General features: G+C 35.6%; 1 protein-coding gene across 1 annotated transcript; it reads left to right on the top strand.

Moving 5' to 3' along the window:
• The first annotated feature begins 386 nt into the window (after positions 1 to 386).
• LOC128557759 (triple QxxK/R motif-containing protein-like) lies at positions 387 to 10245 on the top strand. The gene is made up of 4 exons (XM_053545972.1): positions 387 to 427; positions 4800 to 4869; positions 6352 to 6437; positions 7606 to 10245. The coding sequence occupies exons 2-4, from the start codon at positions 4806 to 4808 to the stop codon at positions 7705 to 7707; spliced, it is 252 nt and encodes an 83-aa protein (XP_053401947.1). The 5' UTR covers positions 387 to 427; positions 4800 to 4805; the 3' UTR covers positions 7708 to 10245.
• The last annotated feature ends 10133 nt before the right edge of the window (positions 10246 to 20378 follow it).

Genomic DNA, 20378 nt, shown 5'->3' with positions numbered 1-20378 from the left:
GAAAAGAAAATAGGGGGTTGAATAGTTCCTAGTGAAATGCCAGTCAGTTGTGGTCTGCTACCCTAAAAATGGCGCATATTTGCTCTCCTCCGCGCAATAAACACCTACTTCCGGTTTCGATCTGCAAAACTTGCCATGTGGGTTGTATGAACATGAAAACCGTCCCATTTCATGCAGAATGTATTCTAGTAGCGAAAAAGTGTGATGAAAGCACTCGTTCTACACGAATTTACGCAGAAAATGGGAAAATTAGGATCTATTTATTATGGACTTCTTTCGACTACACCACGGGAGCACATTTTCGACCGAATTACTGACCTTATTCCTTCATGCCTTAAGGCAGACCCGTGTCAATCGTCACAAAATATAAGAAAAACGATTACACCGGTTTAACCGTGGCAAGGGCGAAGAACTCTCACAAACTTTCGTAAGTATAAACAATTTTCTTTCTTTTTAAATTTCTTTCTGTTTACAATATGTCATGAAAAATTTAATTTACGAAGTGTTTCAAAATAAACATCGTAATTAAATCCACATGTCAATATTGAACACAGTTTGTCTGGTGTGCTAGATACTGTCATAACAGGGCCCACACTGGGCTGAAAAAAGTTGGAGCCACCTTTTTCTCGGGAACGGTAGGGAGGGTGCTGGAGAGGTTTCCCTTCCCACGGTGCGTTGAAAATTTTTGTTACTTCCCATAAGCAAATGGTGATATTCTACCTATATAGGAGGACTTTTGAATGAAAGTGGGTATACCTCTAAAGCAAATTTTGTATTTTAAAAAATGTTGTTGGATGTTTGAAGCAACCTGTCTGAAAAATTTTTCCATTACAGCTTCTTTTTGTTGTGGGCCTACTATGTAAATGCATGGCCCGGGGGCTGTGTTTCCGAGAAATGTACCCTTACCTATTACCTTCTGTGTTGGTAACTGATACAGGATTACATTTTAAATCCATTCCTAACTTTTAAAGACATTCAGAAAACATGGCAAACACCTTTACTAATTACTTACTAAGATCACAGACACGGTTCCAGTGTATTTTTTTTTTTTGTTTAATATAAAAAACAACCTTTTTTCACACAAATATGCTTTCTATATGTTAGTCAAATGAAAAAAAAATGACAAAAATCCGGTCACAGTGTCGTGTATGATATTGTGACCGGATTTTTTGTCATCATTTTTTTTTTCATTTGACTAACATATAAAAAGTATATTTGTGTGAAAAAAAAAAGGATTTTTATATTAAACAAAAAATACACTGGACCCGTGCCTGTGACTAAGATACTGTCTGACGGTGGCGACAACGTTAAAAAGTTCATCAAACCATTCATTATTTTGCCGATTTATTTATTAATTATTTGATCCGTGGAAATTAAAGGCATCAATCATTTAATCTGCCGTAATGACAACAAAACAAAAAGATTATTTTAACCCGATAATTGGTTGCTAACTGATTGCAAATTGCATCTTCTCGCGTGTCAAGATGTTTATTACACATTGTTATATGTAAAGTGAACGCAGACTGGGTAGTACTATCCCGAAATAAGTTTATTTTATAAGGTAAAATTATCGGAACCAGTCGACTGTTTTTTAACATAATTTCTCGGAGGTTACTATTTAGAACGTCTGAAACAAAATGGCTGTCCAAATTACGAAGATTTTTTTCATTTTCGCCACTCGCGATTTTTCTTCGCCACTTTCATCGCAGATTCGCCAAATGGCTCGAGTGGCGAACGACAGCGTGGGCCCTGCATAATTTAGACTTCCAAAAAGTATCCAAACCAAAGTGACAGCGGACCACACCTCTATCATTTTATCATTGAAAGTGTCTAGGGGTACGGATCCAGTTAAAGCGAAAACATAAGATAAAACTTATCTAACCACTTCAGAATGCAACATCATTGTCAGCATTGCGGGTTTCAGTATCTGGAAACAGCAGTGTACGAAATTCAGATTTGAATCCAATAGCCCGTTCGGGCTACCAGATTAAAAAATTTCCAAGCCCAACACCAATTTCACTAGCCCGAACTTTAACACCTTAAAATACATAATTTTTGCACCATATAACATTTTGTTTTACAGACATCTCTATGCATGTTTGAAGTAATAAAAAAGACATACAGTATATGTTTGCCATGTTTTTGAAAAATTTTAACTCGAAATACTCCAGTCCAGATCAGCATCGTCAGAATCCAAAAGCATCGGACATGACACTCCTTGCCAAACGAAATCTAAACTGTTATGCCCGATTTTTTAGGATCCGCACTCGCCAATTACTGCAACTCGGACTGTTGACAATTTGGAAGATGTAATACGGAGTGCTGAATACACATTACACACACGCTGATAGCATAATTTAAGCTCCACCTACTGCAGGTACTTGTGAGATTTTCGCGAGAAGTGTGAAAGCTAATCAAATTATCCGTTACGCTAGAGGTGATTGTGTTCAGCCAATTAGAGCTGCGGTTACGTCTTTGACACTGTGTTTGATTGTCAACATGTAAGAGTGCAAAAACCAATAATTCCATAAGCGTTTCTCAGTCTGGAAAATCACGATGCAGTACTCGATTAATTAGCATGTTTTTTTTAAACAAATGAGGAAAATTCGGTAGCCCAGTCGGGCTTGTACCTGTGGAAAATCGGTAGCCCGAGCTGAAATTTGGTAGCCACGGGCTGTCGGACTACCGTGAATTTCGAACACTGAAACAGTCAAAATAATTCGACATTTAGATTGTTTTATATTTGTGACAGGACTATCTAAACTTGGACTTGCAGCTGTGAAACTGACACTGGGAACACTTGCCCATCTTATATCTTGCGTGTCATTAACCGAGTACCAAAATTAATACGCTTACGACTATATTTATACTGGATAATCACTTCCTATGACAAAAGCCCATGCAATTTTGGTCCGATTTCAATATGTGCAGTACAAAGCAGAGATCAATTCGCAGGGACGTTTTCCATAAAATTGAATTTGATCGATTTATAAGTTATTGATTTCTTGTCGGAATCCAAATGTCAGTTGTCAGGAGTGGTGTCATTTGACAGAATGGTAACAGATATGTTGATTGATACCATGCATTCATGGGTAGGTGTTAATTTAGAAGTTTAATCAGCTATTGTTTCCTAGTGACCATTACACAGTTGCAAGTCTTCTTATGTAGGAGCATTGATGGTGAAAAATGCTTTTTAAAACAGGCTGAAATTGTAAAAAAATGCGTTTTATGATCCCCACCTATGTGCAGTACGTGTTAAAATGCTACAAAATATTCACTAAACTTTGGCAGGAGTGGGGTGAGTGGGGGGTTCCTGACCTTTGTGTAGCGGATCACTAAGAAAACTTTTAATGCATGTTAATGTGTATTCATAATTCATCGGTTTGAAACATGACCAACTTGGGGATTAATTGTTCCTCTCCATGACCGTAAACAGTTTACCAGAAATCAACTTAAACTAAGAAGTATTTTGTCGTCATTTCACGCTATGCTGTAAGCCAGTAGCAGATCACTTTCGCCATGATCAGGTCACATGTTTTGAAAAACTGGGGATTGTCTCAAAATGGAAAATACCTCTCAAAATCTGACACTGGCATTTGTCAGCTAATCTTTCTGCATAGGGTTAAAAACATTTTAGATTTTTAACCGTAATGGAATGTTTAAATGAATGAAAGAATGATTTACTTAATATTCTCTAAAGAATTGTGTTCTTGTTTATGTAAAGTGAAAATAAAACTGTAACAAGAGGACGATGGGCTACAAGGCTACAATGCTTACCTGAGTTGCCCAGTCCAGCTTCATAATCAGTTAAACTTGCCCTTTTCTTGTGATTATGAATTCTTTAAAATAATGTATGTCATATACTTACACGAAGAATACTATTGAACCAAAATGGAAATATTTTGACATCAAACGTACCGCTGGAGTCTGAAATTCTATCAATAAGACCCCAGAAGACTATCTTAGAAAAATACCCCAATAATATATATATATATATATATATATATATATATATATCATAAAATGATACCAAATTCAGATACTAAAACTAATACAAAAGAGATTTTTTTACCAATGTTTACTTTCATTTTCTAACGAGGTCGGAAATCGAGATCATCAAAATCACTTGAAAAAGTCTTTCAGTGATTAAGGGTACATGCTGTGGGAACATTAATATCATAGTTTAGCTGTGAATAAATAAAATGTTCCCCTGCATGAAGTAAGCTTCAGTTTTCGATTCCTTCTCAATTTTTGCTAAAATGTTATGCCTTATAATTGTGTGATCCACTATTGGCTATGATCCGCTATTGGCGATATAACTATAATAGTGTATTGCGCAAATGTTTTTCAAGTAATTGAAGAAAATATTAAAGAAACTTGGCACACACCCTATTACCTGATGTCCACCATGCCGAGGGTTAAGGCATTTACACGTATGCTTGCACCAGAATATTTTCATGGAAAGTCGAAATGAAAAAATACAGCTCAGAAAACTAACACCACTACTCATCGTAATTGATTTCTGACCTCTGTGGCAGCCGCATCCCTCGGCGTGGTGGACATCAGGTAATAGGGTGTGTGGCACATATGTTCAACAGATCAAGATGACTTGCAGAGCACATGATTTTGATGGCTTGCTTCAAGGTCAAGGTCACACTTAGGGGCCAAAGGTCATACCTTCGGGTGTATATTGCTTTGCATTGCGGTGCTCTTGTTTTCTACTATATTTCTCCATGTTTAAAAAGCATAGGAATGTAAAAGCCAGGATTGTGTACAATGTTTTTCATTATGTATTCTAGATAAAAATGGGTAGAAAAGATGCAGCAGGGATACATGGAAGTCCTGTGGATCAGTATAGAAAACAGATAGGTAAGTCTTCTTATTACACATTTGAGCCACACCATGAGAAAACCATAATAGGAGAAGACCTTTATAAGCTTAGCTTTCGGATCTTATCCTTTTCAACATGTATAATATTGATATTGTAAATTGTAAAATGTAATATGCACATATGTTTGAAATAAAATATGTTTAAATCAAAACCATCATAGTGCGTTTGCGACCAGCATGGATCCAGACCAGCCTGCGCATGCTATTCGCTAACAGTTTCTCTAATTGCAATAGGCTTTGAAAGCGAACAGCATGGATCCTGACCAGACTGCGTGGATGCGCAGGCTGGTCTGGATCCATGCTGGTTGCAAACGCACTATGTTGGTTTTCTCATGGTGCGGCTCATCTAATATTATTGAGGAGATGCAAAGACATACATTTTGTAAAAAAGTAACACTAAAGTATAGGGTAGAGACTATCAAGTGAAATCTAGTAGGGAAAGAGCATAGTGACTGACTATTATTGGAAGTTGGTGTTACATTCTTGCCTAAAAAAAACATTGATTGTTTCCGGTATCCTCACCTACCCTAAATTTTTGGCCCAACCCTAAATGCTTTTTATGGCCTTGGAGACTTTTTTTTTTCACTTTTTAACAAAATGTTGCAAAACTGCACTGTTATGCTTTAAACATGGTCAGTGATGTTAGAAATCAACTAACTGATGCTCTAAAGGCATAACCCCCTTACTTGTATTAATTTTTTGACACAAAAATAATTTCCGAAAAGTCCCACAACTAATAATAAAAAAAAAAATTACCCACCTACCTACCCTAATTTTTTGAGCATGTTACCGGAAACATTTTTTTAAGGCCTCATATCAAATAAAACATGTAGAGGGGGAAATGTTCATGAAACCATGGTAACCAGACATGTTGAGACAGGTGTTTTAGTCTTTGTGCTCTTTTCAGGCTCTTGTTTCCTTGACTACAGACATTAGTAAGTGTAAGACGAAGATTTATTATATATATTGAATTCTTCATGTGAGGAAGCCACCAAACTGGCTAAACGATGGTCAGCGGGTCTACCCAAGTGCCTCCCTTTGTCTGACAATGCCAGTAGGGGCTCCTGGGGATTTCTTCCACCGTCAAAAGCTGGAAAAGTTACCTGTGTCAATGTGATTTTAAACCAAGGTGTCGATATGATTTTAAACGAGCCAAAATAAATCTGACACATATTTTTTTTTTCCGCGAATAATCTCTTTGACAGTATTATGTATAAATATTATTAACCCTTATCATGCTAGACACCATTTATTCTGCCTTTGCAACCAGTGTAGATCATGATCAGCCTGTACATCCGTGCAGTCTGATCATGATCTGCACTGTTCGCCATTCAGTCTGTAGCTTTTGGGTAAGCACCCCTTTTAACAGTTAATGGTACTGTCCAAATTGAAAGATGGACAAGTTCATCATAGAAATTTAGCAGGGTAAGGGGTTAAGTATTTGATTATTTCTATTTACAGGAAAGCAGGACTATAAGAAAGCAAAGAAAAGTTTAAAGTCAACAAAAGCTGCTCATGATTTAAAGAAGTCGTCCACCCCAGTGAAGGTTGAGCTTACAGTTTTATCTATAATACTGTAAAAGCACATATTTTCGCTGGGTCAGAATGTCACGAATTTAAAATTTTGAGTCTGTTTGCGAGGTTTGATATTCGCGAAATTGTTAAAATGGCTTCCTATTTTAATTTGTATTATACTTATGGTAAATATTCACTCGAGGATTTATTTTCGCAAGCTGTAGGGCCTCGCGAATTTAGCAGAAATTAAACCCTCACAAAACTTTCTGTTTTTACAGTATTTCACATGTTTTTCTTACTTGTCCATAGACTTAATATAATTATATCAGAATAATATAGGTTGAATTTTTGAAGAGCCATTTTTTGTGAAAGAAAATTTTAGAGTGTAACTTTTAATTTTATCAGAATTAGAACCTTCTTTGGTTATTTAACCCTTACCCTGCTGAATTTCTATAATGGAATAGTCCATCATTCAATTTGGGCAGTACCATTTATCATTTGATAGGGTGTTTACTGAAAATTTACTGATTGAACAGCGAACAGTGCAGACCATGATCAGACTCCACGGATGTGCAGGCTGATCTAAGTTGGTCTGCACTGGTCGCAAAGGCAGAATCACTTGCTGCCAGCAGGCTAAAGGTTAATGGCTTATTTTGTGCAGAAAATTATAACCTACTCATTTCTTTGAAGGACAGTAATGTAAATTATGTCTTTAATCTCGTAATACAATTTTTCTAAAACACCTAAAAGATGATAAAAAGTAACCTCTGATATGTTCAGATACTTAAAACAGTTTTGAAATCATCACCAATGAAGGGGATACATTCTGTTGTAAGATTTAGCCATTTTGAACCATAGAATATTAAATATTGCGATTTTGACTCAATATGATGCCAGTTTAGTTCAGAATATTAAAGTTACAATAAAAACAAAATACCAAGTATAATTCGAAAATAATGGCAGTTTGAGAATTTTTAAAGCATATATGGGCCGAAACCACTGTGAATATCTTGTTGGGAAGTGAGTGAAAAAGGCTCAAAATACTGCAAGTTCAAAAAAATTTTGCTGCCCTTTTTGGTGCCATTTACAATAAAACATCATTTATAAGGTTGTGCAAGTTAACAAAAAGTTTGATCATACCAAAGGAATATAGTATACAATGGTGAACTGTAATGTAATGAAACCTTGTTCTTTTTACAGGACACAGTTCTCATAGTTTTAACAGGACTTTGTGCAGTGGTGGGATTGTATTTTATACTGTACTGGTACCTCAACAAGGAAGCAGTATTAGATGATGTTTGAAGATGAGGCCGGGCTACAGAAACATTAAAATATGCAACGATATATCTACTTACTGAAAGTTGACCGAAAGTTGTTGAGAATCATATATTGAACAAGTTTGGTATGGGTAAATAAGTATTTCATGGAAATGTGATATGACAGAGATGTGCAACCTGTGAAGTTTGTTATAAAAACTTATAAATAATGAAATTTGGTAAGCAATTCAAAGTTGCTGTAAGAAGGTGTATACTCAACAGCTGTGGTATGGGGTATATATGTGTAATAATGAATAGTTGATGTGACAGAAATTTGCTGAAAGTGGAATAAGTTGTAATATATCGGCTAACTACAGTTGACAGCTTCACTGTGGAAGTTGACAGCTTCACTATGGAAAGGCATAAAGATGTTATAAATATGGAAACAGTAAAATATCAGCTTGATGAAAGTTGAAAGGAACTTGCTGTAGAACGACAGTGCTGAAGAAGGGGTCAATAATGGGTATTTTTATGTGACTCCTTTTATAAATCACTGGCCCATAGGTTGTGCTATATGACATCTATATTCACCACATGTGAGCTGCCCCATGAGAAAACCAACATAGTGCATTTGCGACCAGCATGGATCCAGACCAGTCTGCGCAGTCTGGTCAGGATCCATGCTGTTTGCTTTCAAAGCCTATTGCATTTAGAGAAACCATTAGCACACAGCATGGATCCTGATCTGTGCAGTCTGGTCTGGATCCATGCTGGTCGCAAACGCACTATGTTGGTTTTCTCATGGTGCAGCTCACATGTTTAATGGGCTACTAAGTCGAAAAGTTAAGAATAAAACTGCAAAAATAGATTTTTTCTGAGATCATGCAATAAAACACTTAATGGCTAGCCAGTCAATAGTCAAAACTATTGGCCGTTGGTACAGTGGGCAGTAATGGTTACTGGTACATGTATGTGATATTGCTCAAATATGGTACTGGGGGTCAATAATGGTTACTGGTATGTGATATGAAAGATTTATGCAAATATTTTTACTTGTGTTATGTTTTCTACTTGATGAAAACTGAATAGAAGATTTAGTGAAATAAAAAAAAGGTTGTATATTGTATATATAATAAATAGAGGCTGTTACATGAGTGTCTTTTCATATTGAATTCATCAGGCGAGTTGAATAAAGTAATAAAATACAAGGCACTGCTGAGCATTTTATCATTTTATTCAACAAGTTTAATAAATTCAGTGCGGAAATGTAATATTCTTTTTATCACATCAAAATTTCTTCCTTCTTTACCTTTTATAGAACAAGTCTATTCGACAGACATACAATACTTTAAGTAAAATCAGCATCAAAGCTTTATTACACTAGTGTCAAACCAAAATTATGTAATGGCTTTATTTCACTTCCACGACTTTAAACATGTGATAGGTAGACTAGCTTTATTATCTGGTAGTACAAAATGAACAAAGGAGATTTTTTTTCTGTTGCATGTTCATGTGATAGCCTGTACATGCATATTCTGTAGATATTGCCTGTGCTAACAAAGACTACATTGGCATATAAAGATAAATAGATACAAATGCAATGGAAAAAGTGTCTATCATGTCAATTTATTCAATTGTAATAATGTTATTCATTTTGTATGATGTAACTTTTTCAAATGTTTATGTGTAGCATAAGATGTAGGTATATTAAATTGTTTCTTAATGTTTTTGTTTAAAAAACATCATGCTTGTGACATCTCTGTTAGTCCCAGCTTGTGTAATTATTTCTCTCTGCATAATTTGAGCCACACCATGAGAAAACCAACATAGTGCATTTGCGACCAGCATGGAGCCAGACCAGCCTGCGCATCCGCACAGTTTAGTCAGGATACATGCTGTTCGCTAATGGATTCTCTAATTGCAATAGGCTTTGAAAGCAACCAGCATGGGTCCTGATCAGACTGCATGGATGCGCAGGCTGGTCTGGATCCATGCTGGTCACAAATGCACTATATTGGTTTTCTCATAGTGACGCTCATATATTTCTCATATCTGTGTAAGAATGATTTTGCTTACATTATATCAGCATATGTCTAACCATTACCCTGCTAAATTTCTATAATGAACTTGTCCATCTTTCGATTTGGACAGTACCATTGACTGTTAAAATGGGTGCTTACCAAAAAGACACTGATGGAATGGCCAACAGTGCAGATCTTGATCAGACTGCACAGATGTGCAGGCTGATCAAGATCTACACTGGTCGCAAAGGCAGAATCAGTTGTGTCCAGCATGATAAGGGTTAATGATGGAAGTAATCTGTACAGCCTGAAAAATTTTACTAGCTCTTTTTTTCATGTATCATCAAATCATTAATATTTGTGGGGGAATACTTTTCATGATTTTGTAATTGCATGAATCAGTGATATTAAATCTCTTTAACCCTTAGCCTGCTTGCGGCAAGTGTTTCTGCCTTGCATCCAGTGCAGACCAGGATCAGCCTACACATCCGATATTTTCTTCAGATGTATAAATTCTTCATCAAATGAATTTAACTTCACTAAACATATAAATTAAGTTTGCATATAGTGCTTTATTCATAATTAAATGTCATGCAGTAACAGTTGATTGTTAAAAAACAGTCAGGTTTTTTTAGTGGTAGTACACATTTATACTGTGTTTATCCATACATGTATACAGTGTGTACTATTTTTAACCTAATGCATAGTACTGTTAATACACATAAATTTGTTAGTTTTATGTTTACATAAACAGTATTATGAAGTAATTGTTCATGTTTTAAATGTGGAATTTGGATCTAATAATTATACCTTTAAAACTAAATCCTTATGAATCCCGACAAACAGATTAAATCCCTGTTCATTTTATCTCTTAAAAATTCATATCCTGAAGAAATAATTGGTCAAATTTTGGTCAAAACCATAAATTTCATTCCCACAAAATTAAATGATTTTACAGTATTGATATTTTCAATTTCTGTATGTAGAACTGCATTTACAAGTAAATGTCATATATAGAGGATATTATATGAGTGTCTTTTCATATTGAATTTATTAAACGAGTTGAATAAAATACGGTAATAAAATGCGAGGTTCTGTCGAGCATTTTATCAATTTATTTAACAAGTTTAATTAATTCAATTGGGAAAGACACAAATGTAATATTCTTTTTATTACATGTAATTTTTCCTTTTGAAACATTAAAATTTATTCTTTCATTACCTAATATTTACCAAGTAAATTCGGTCAAAGCTTTATTACACTAGTATATTATTGAATTTATGTCATGGCTTTATTTCACTTCCGGGACAATTCAAACACGTGATAAAGTAAGTTCTTTTGTTAAAAAAACCTTCTAGTTTTTTAGTGCTAATACACATACTGTTTAGCTGAATATGTATTAAGTGTAGTATTTTAAACCTTATGCTTAGTAGTGTTAATTTGCATAAGCATGTTAATTTTATGTTTACATAAACTGCATATAGAGAATGTTCTTATTTTCAGGTATGAAATTTTGCACTAGTATACCTTTGAAAATTTAATTATGTGATGTAAGTATGGAGTAGATAGCTTTTGTAGCTCTTTTACAGACTTACTACATACCGGTACATGTTTTTTTTTTATATAAAAAGCAAATAGATTTTATTCTAGTATTGCCTAAAACTCCATAGATCACATTATTGTTGTTGTTGATTTTTAGCTTCATTTGAAATAATTAGTAACAAACAAAAATCTTTCTTAATTTCGAGGCCTATCTCTTAAAAAGTAACATAGAGAATAGATAAATATTTCTTGTTACTTTTATGATCATTTTGTTCTCAATTCATGACGTTAATTTCTTGGTATCTCAATCAGTTAGTAAACAGTTCAATTTTAGCTTCTCAGATGAAAGTTAAGGACTTATTTCCTATTTTAACCAAGATATGTATATTTTGAGAAGATATTTTTAACAAACTTACCTTGTTTGTATGAGGCAGTTTTGCAGCAGGCTAGTAGCTGGAAATGTCATGGATGTAACAGTATTTTCTCAGGTTTAACTTATGGGATCAATCTATGCAATAAAGACTACTTATTACATACTCATTTTAAAACCCCGTTTAGTTTCAATGGAACCTGAAACGTCATTAATTTTCCATATTGACGTTCAGATTTCATATTGGGTGTGTGACATCAGTTTCATGTACGCCGTCACGTTAAAAAGTTCTTTAACAATGATATTTTCTATTTTACTCGGCTTAACAACAAATTTATATCATTTATATAATAATTTTAAGTGGAGATACGTATGTAATAAAAAGATTATTAGATTTGCATCAAGAAATCTGCACTTGATCTTTCGCGGAATAATATTGCGCTCATAAAGTCCACTGCAGAACACATGCATATTTCTCGATACAAATCTAATAACCTATTAGTGTTTGAAATTATTTTTTGTCCAGTGGCATTGCAGTATTTTTCAAATTATAGGGAAATTTATTTTGGTAAATCAACATTTACTTCCAGTCGTTTATTAATCCGGTAAGTCACATACTGTAGGTGGAACTTAAATTTGTAAAGAAAAAATAATTTCAAACACTAAATAGGTTAGTATTTATTAGTAAGCATTTATCAAATTGAATTTATTAAATAAATGCTTGCTAATAAACACTAACCTATATTAAATATATTTTGTAATGATGTATTGTCTGCAGTGTATTGGATCACATGATAAATATTGCATAATACTAAGGCTATTAAACATCATTGGAAGAAATGTTTTAAGTAGTTGTGTTACAGTTTTCTCCCTTCAGTGGCAATCGGTAGTGAATACTTTGCACTGCTCTGATTTCTTTGTATTATTCTGGTACCAATGGTTCATTTGAATAAAGTCTTGTTTCAATAATTTTTTCAGAACGAGCTATTAGTATACATTTAGGATGATCCAGTGTCCCTCGTCAATCGTTCTGTGTCAAGGTTTTAATTTGAACATCTACTTTGAATCAACTGGTAGGAATTACACTGAACTTGGTCAGTATCATCCTGGCATGGGCCTATATCAGTTTTTTTTGCAAATTATTCAGCTTGGCCACTTTTAGGGGTTGCCAGAACTAAAATAAAAAGTATTTAAATGACTTCTTCTCATGAACCACTTGACAGATCTTCACCAAACTTGGTCTACTGTGATCTTTGTAAGGTTGTCTCAAATTTGTGCAAATGATTTTGTGTAGCTGCTTTCAAGGACTTTTACTTTTACAGCAAAAAATATTGAAACACCTTTAAATAACTTTTAATGAATTGCTTAATGGAAAATCACCAAACTTAATACTCAGTAGCAAGGTCGATTGTACATGGGCCCTCTCAGGTGAGCAACTAAGACCCATTTCGTTCTCAATGTTGTTTTTTTTTTAACTAACAGCTGAAGTATATATACTTATAAAAGTGTGATTTGACCACTCAGATAGAAGGATACTGAAGAGTGGATCAAAATTTGTAAGCGGATAACGTTACACTTTAGTACAAATGGCTACAATAAGGCTTTATTAGATCATCTGAACAATTGGTTCAGAACTGTAAGTGGGCTATTCAGCGTTCTTCATCCACAATTGTTTTGTTCACAATTTTGACAAATTTGATCGAAACAAAATTTTGATTGGATTGGTCAAAAACTTGACAACTTGGTAAAATCATAGGAAACACTATCACACATTCTACCTATAATTTATGAAACAAAGTCTGAAACTTGGTCAGCTTAGGTTGAAAGTAGGTTATTAAGCCATTTCTTACAAAATCTTATTTATACTCAATAGACCACATTTTCTGCTTGAACTGTATAAAACCTGACCAGGAAATTTGTTTTAGTTAGATAAAGTTCAAATCAGTGATAAACTATGCTTACACTCAATAAGCTTTGTTTACTCATTGATCAATATGAAACCTGGTCAGAATGTTTTTCTGCATACAATTTACCTTAAAACAGGAAAGGGGTCAGCTGAGATCAAGAACTAGGCCATTAAATGAATGTCCAACCATAGAAAACTTAATTATACTCTAAAAGTCACATTTCCTGTGACCTTTATGAAATCTAGTCAGAATGTTTGTCTTCATAAATTTGTTGCAGTTTCCAAATTGGGTCACGTTAGTGTAAAAACTAGGTCACCAGGTCAAATCGTAAGGAGCAAAGGAAATATTTTTGTATGTACTGGGATGAGCGAATTAGGGTTGTCATGGCCCTCTTGTTAGCTCAGGGTGAGCTATAGTGATCGTTCTCCGTCCATGTTATGTCTGTCCATCCGTTGTCCATCCACACTATCTTCTCCTAAACCACCAGGCCAATTTTGATGAAACTTCACAGGGATGTTCCTTGCATGGTCTTCATACAAATTGTTAAAAGAATCGAATTCCATACAGAACTCTGGTTGCCATGGCAACCAAAAGGAAAATCTTCTTGTCCAAAATCACAGGTCCTAGATATTTGGTATGTATCTAGTGGTTCTCTACCAAGATTTTTCAAATTATCCCCTGAGGGTCAAACATGGCCCTGCCCTTGGGGGTCACATTGTTTATATAGACTTATATAGGGAAAATATTGTACAAAACCACATGGCCTAGGGCTTTGATATTTAGTATGTAGCATTATCTAAAGGTCCTCTACCAAGATTGTTCAAATTATCCCCCTAAGGTCAAATATGGCCCCGCCCTTGGGGATCAAATGGTTTATATAGACTTGTATATGGAAAATGTTCTAAAATCTCCTTGTCCAAAACCACAGGGCCTACGGCTTTGCTATTTTGTATGTAGCATCATCAAGTGGTCCTCCAAGATTGTTCAAATTATCCTCCTAGGGTCAAAAATGGCCCTGCCCTAGGGGTCACATGGTTTATGTAGACTTATATAGGGAAAACTTAGAAAATCTTCTTGTACAAAACCACATGACCCAGGGCTTTGATATTTAGTATGTAGCATCGTGTAGTAGTCCTTTACCAAGACTGCTCAAGTAATTCCCCAGGGGTTAAAACTGGCCACGCCCCGGGGGCACATGTTTTAAACAGATTTGTATAGGGAAATTCTTGTCTCAAACCATAAGGCCCAGAGCTAAGATATTTGGTATTTAGTATTGCCTAGTGGTCAGCAATCAGGTTTGTTCAAATCATGACCCTGGTGTCAAAATTGACTGCGCCCCGGGGTCAACAGTTTTTTTACATTGGTTTATATAGGGAAACACCTTTTAAAAATACTCTTTTTAAGAAACCTTATGGCCCAGATATTTGGTATGTGGTGTGGTCTAGTGGTTTTCTACCAAGATTGTTCAAGTCATGACTGTGGGGCCAATATAGCCTAAAACCGGGCGGCCCCTTGTTTTACACAGACTTATTATGCCCCTCTTCGAAGGAGGGGTATATTGTTTGGCAGATGTCGGTCGGTCAGTATGTCAGTCGGTCCATAAACCAATCCGTTCCCGGATGATAACTCGAGAACACTTGGGCCTAGGATCATGAAAGTTGATGACAAGCAGATGACCCCTATTGATTTTTAGGTCAGTAGGTTAAAGGTCAAGGTCACAGTAACCTGGAACAGTTAAATTGTTTCCAGAGGATTACTTTAGAATGCTTGGACCTAAGATCACAAAACTTAATAAGGAAGTTGGTCATGACCAGCAGATGACCTCTATTGATACTGAGGTCATTAAGGTCAAATATCAAGGTCACAGTGACCCGGAACAGTTAAACCGTTTCCAAATATCTGAGAACACTTGGCCTAGGATCATGAAACTTGATAGGGAGGTTGATCATGACCAGCAGATGACCCTTTTTGATTTTGAGGTCAGTAGGTTCAAGGTCAAGGTCACAGTGACCTGGAACAGTTTAACAGTTTCCGGACGATAAGTTGAAAACGCTTAGGCCTAGGATCACGAAACTAGATAGGGAGATTGATCCTGTCTGGCAGATGACCCCTATTGTTTTTGAGGTCAGTAGGACAAAGGTCTGATCATATACCAACTGGAGAACCAGCCACAGGAGTTCAGAAAGTTGGAATCTCCACTGAAATACCAGCATCGCTGTTAGTATCTTTATGGACAAGAAGAAAAAAACAGCCAACAGGATTCGCACTTGACAGTATTGAAGGACGAGTTGCATTACATTATTTAAATCCAACAAATCCGAAAGACAGTTAGGAAGACGGAGGGATGTACGGAGACCATTCCTATAAACCCTCCCCCCACCTTCCCGCCCCCACTCCCCTCGTGGTGGGGGATTAAAAATGACTTTTAATTGAAATGGGCAAGTGACTCATTAATTTTGTGTAAATAATTATAACATAACATAACATATAGTGGTAGAGGTTAAACGAATGGTCTCCGTCCGTACTTCCGTCCTTCTGTTTTCCGTCTGTCTTTAACATTTTTGTCCGTTCTCTATCTCCTAAACCCCTTGAAGGAATTTCATGAAACTTGGGTCAAATGATCACCTCATCAAGACGATGTGCAGAACTTACGTGTCAGTCGTGTTGACTTAAGGTCAAGGCCACAACTCAAGGTCAAAGGTTTGAGCCTTCCATTTCGTGTCCGCTCTGTATCTTCTACGGCCTAAACAATTCTTTGTTTCCGGTAACATGCTAAAAAAATTAGAGTAGGTAGAATTTTTTTTTCCGGGATTTTTTTTTATATTAAGAGAGACTTTGTGTCAAAAAAAAATGAATACAAATGAGGGGGTTATGCCTTTAGAGCATCAGTAAGTTGATTTCTAACCACTGACCAGTGAATGTATATGATACTGTGACTGGATTTTTGGTCATCGATTTTTTTTTCATTTACTAACATATAAAAAGTATATTTGTGTGAAAAAGGGGTTTTTGATATTAAACAAAAAATATACGCTGGACCCGTGCCTGTGATTGCACATGACTACGTCCTTGTGCGCCATATTACCGGCAATGTAAACAGAGAGCCAGTGAAAGGTTGTGTTAAAATGTTATACACGTGAAAATAAGTAATATTTTAAATATTATATTTGCTCGAAAGTCTGTATGGTTGATCAAGTGTGTTTTATTTTTATAATGAATTCACATTTTGGTGAAAAAGTAGGCGTTTTAATATTTTTAACAAATCAAAAAGTCTTAACTGCGCTATATTACTGACCACAGGGCTATTTTATGTGCTGTCTCTTACCTTTCTTACACTTATGCATTCCACAGAGCGAATAAATAAGTGTAGGTTACTAACCGAGTAGGAGGTGTTCATGAAATGAAAATACCCGCGCTCGTGCGAATCGTGACACCGAGAGCGCGCACGAGCGCGGGTATTTTCATTTCATGAACACCGATCTAAGAGGTAAGTAACTGACTTACACAACTGTTCTTTTGTTCTCTGCGGGTTAATAACCAAAATGAATACCTACTTACCAAACCTGCGCACGTGCACAAGTATCATACCATACCTGCGCTCGTGCACAGGTATCATACCATACCTGAGCACGTGAAAAGAACGTTAGATGAGTTCAAACTGTAATGTTTATTTAATGCCATGCTAGACCTGACACTCAAGAATATTCCGTATATTTTCCGTAAATTAATTCTCAGTGTCTGAAGTTAAATAGCGATATCAATATTGCGTATATATTTCTTTATAATTTTCACAATGTCACATGTGCAAATAGCTGGGCCGACAAAACGTTTAGCTGCTGAACTGCATTTTTGGTTCAACTCCTGTGTACTGACCATTTCCCCCCAAATTTTATCGGTAGAAATATTGCCATATTTATCTGATCAAACCTTATGGTCTATAAACGTTATGGAAAATGAATAAAGCATATTTAAAAGTACCTTAGATAAAAAGACGAAGTATTTATCACCCGTGTTTCCTGAAAATTAATACTAGATCTTCAAGACAAAACCACCAGATTTCGTAAAATGTGTTACGCAGATAATGTAAGAGTAAAAGTAACATCGATAATAACATTACATTGAATTAAAAAAATGGTCTGAGGTGATTTTGAACTCGTGGTATCGTGCGTGGCAGTCAGACAGCTACCACTATGCCACCGTGCCATTGGTTATTTATATTGGTTATTTTAGGATACAAGTATTAGGTAAAATAATGGAAACCCCCGAAAATACTGGTGAAGAAAAATGAGTGCCAGGTCAATACTTACGGAAAATAGACAATACCTGCGTCAAGTAGCAAATGTATACTTCTTTTTTTAAATATTGTATATTTTGACCTTTGAATTACGATCGTCATGTTTTCATCTACAAGATACATTCACGGCCCAGTACTTCACAGGGAGGAGTGAAAAAAGAAGATAATCATTTTAATTATTGCTGTTAGATGATGATGATGATGGTGATGATGATGATAACGACCACGACCACGACCACGACGAAACCGTAAATGCAGAGTCCGAAACTAAGTTTATCATGAAAAATATTTTATAAACATGCAACCGAAGTGTGAAGTTGTGCATTAAAAGATAAAAAAAACTCCAAACAAATAATTGGTTGACAAAAATGCATTACATTGGCGAATTAGCAGAACTTTCATAAACTTTTTTAATATCATTTTACGTATTTCAATTTACCTGCTGAAGTTAAAGTAATTCCAAAAATCATTTTATTTTCTGACTGGGAGAAGGAAAGACTTATAAATAAATAAATAAATAAATAAATAAAAACTAACAAATTAAAATGACGTTGTGTAAGTGTAGGTTACTAACCCGTAGAGAACAACAGAACGTCATGTTAAATCCTTCTCCCGCATTAGGTCTAACACCTATCACTAAATGATGTGTGGTTAAGTATAGACACTATTTATACCAATAGTATTTCATTCATAAAGCCGGACTACTTTATTCATGGAAATCATGCAATTGTTGTAATCTTATTACCTGGGTTTTCCCACGCTGTTCTATATTCTTATTCATAAATGTGAAAAGTCTTGCCACTCTTGGGAGGAAAAGTCTAAGGAGGAACTAGTCGAACTTATCCGACGCATACAGTTTGTTTTTATATTGTGACAGGTCAGCGGTGGCTGCAAATGTTAGAAATTAAAAAGCAGCCACTCAGCGACAGTAAGCTTGTCTACCATCGGCCTATACCGAAGTCGCAACTTCGAAACTGGAAGCGTCCATATTGCAAGTACCTCGGTTTTGAAGAGCGACTTTTGTAGGCTACATACATCTATCCATTTTCAGTTACTCCTAACTCTATGGAAAATGAATTAGCGGAGTCTGTCCTAAAAGTAAATATTTAAGTCCATCAGGATATGCCGCACACAAAGCCCGCAGCCACCCCTAAAGCATGAAGAAACAACCATGTAGCTATATATATTATGAAATATAAAGTAAACAAACATAGAGACACAGTTCAGACATAATTCAAAATATGGGTCATTACAGGAGTACCGCCGTTGGAAAAAGAATTAACTATCTAGTGGAGTCTGTCTTAAGTGATACAATTCTCTATAAATAGAATTCGGCCGTTATTCTATTAATATGTTTCTAATAATAGATGTGGGAATACCACTGGATGGCGATTGAACTAGTGTAGGGAGTCTGTCCTAAGTGATACAATTCTCTATAAATAGAATTCGGCCGTCATTTCTATTAATATTTTTCTAATAATAGATGTGGGAATATTTGTATATATATTTATAGTATTCGCAACTTGACCGCGACGGTTGACCTTAGGCTGATTATTCATATCGATTATTTCATTGTAGAAATAAGGGTGGTTAGGGTAGCCGTGTATATTTACATGGACTTAGTTTGTATACAGTGCAGTATCAAAGTATGTATACTTACTTTGATCAGTTAAAACTTTCCATTTATACTGACACAAATTTATATTTCCATTTTCTCGCGCAGCTCGTGTTTTTTTATCCCCCGCCGATGAAATCGGGAGTGGGGTATTGAAATGGCGTTGTTCATCCGTCAGTGCGTCCGTCCACAGCCATTTCTCAGTAACTAGCTGGTAGAATTTCATGAAACTTGAAATAAACATGAACCAACATACTGCGATGATGCCTGTCAAGTTTCTTTTGGATTGGTCAATTTCCCTTAGAGTTATGGCCCATGATTTAATGAAAAATGCCCAAAAATGTCCGTCTACAGCCATTTCTCTGTAACTAGCTGGTAGAATTTCATGAACTTAGAAATAAAGATGAACCAACATACTGCGATGATGCCCGTCAAGTTTCTTTTGGATTGGTCAATTTCCCTTAAAGTTATTGCCCATGATTTAATGAAAAATGCCCAAAAATGTCCGTCTACAGCCATTTCTCAGTAACTATCAGATAGAAATTCATAAAACCTGAAATAAACATGAACCAGCATACTGCGATGAATGATGCCCGTCAATTTTTTTATTTTTTTTTATTTTGGATTCAGTTTCCCTTGGAGTTATTGCCCTTTAATTGTTAAAAAATCCACAGATTTGTACATAACAAACCAACCAATTGGTAGAATTTCATTAAACTTCTTTCATTCTTTTCCATGAACATTTATTATAAACATGTGAAGTTGTGTACCCACACCTGGTCACCACCTTGCCTTGGTCACACCCTCTCCCCCTCCTTCCCCCAAAAAGAAATCATTCCTTTTTTTTTTTCAAATCTTCCATGAATATTTTATCAACATACAAAGTTGTACCGTTCCCCCACCTCACTCTCCACTCAGTCATGCCCACCACCACGATTATGCATCCGCCCCCCCCCCCTCCCCCATTT

The sequence above is a fragment of the Mercenaria mercenaria genome, chromosome 6 (genome assembly GCF_021730395.1).
Source record: "Mercenaria mercenaria strain notata chromosome 6, MADL_Memer_1, whole genome shotgun sequence".
NCBI classification, from domain to species: Eukaryota; Metazoa; Mollusca; class Bivalvia; order Venerida; family Veneridae; genus Mercenaria; species Mercenaria mercenaria.
Note: the sequence above shows the minus strand (reverse complement) of the source record. Positions and strands in the feature narration are given on the sequence as shown.

Excerpts from the sequence above, each read along its gene's own strand:
- LOC128557759 (XM_053545972.1), top strand. The coding sequence starts at position 4,806 with ATGGGTAGAAAAGATGCAGCAGGGATACATGGAAGTCCTGTGGATCAG. Across the intron at positions 4,870-6,351 it reads TCAGTATAGAAAACAGATAG|GAAAGCAGGACTATAAGAAA; the intron begins GTAAGTCTTCTT and ends TTCTATTTACAG. Across the intron at positions 6,438-7,605 it reads AGTCGTCCACCCCAGTGAAG|GACACAGTTCTCATAGTTTT; the intron begins GTTGAGCTTACA and ends TTCTTTTTACAG.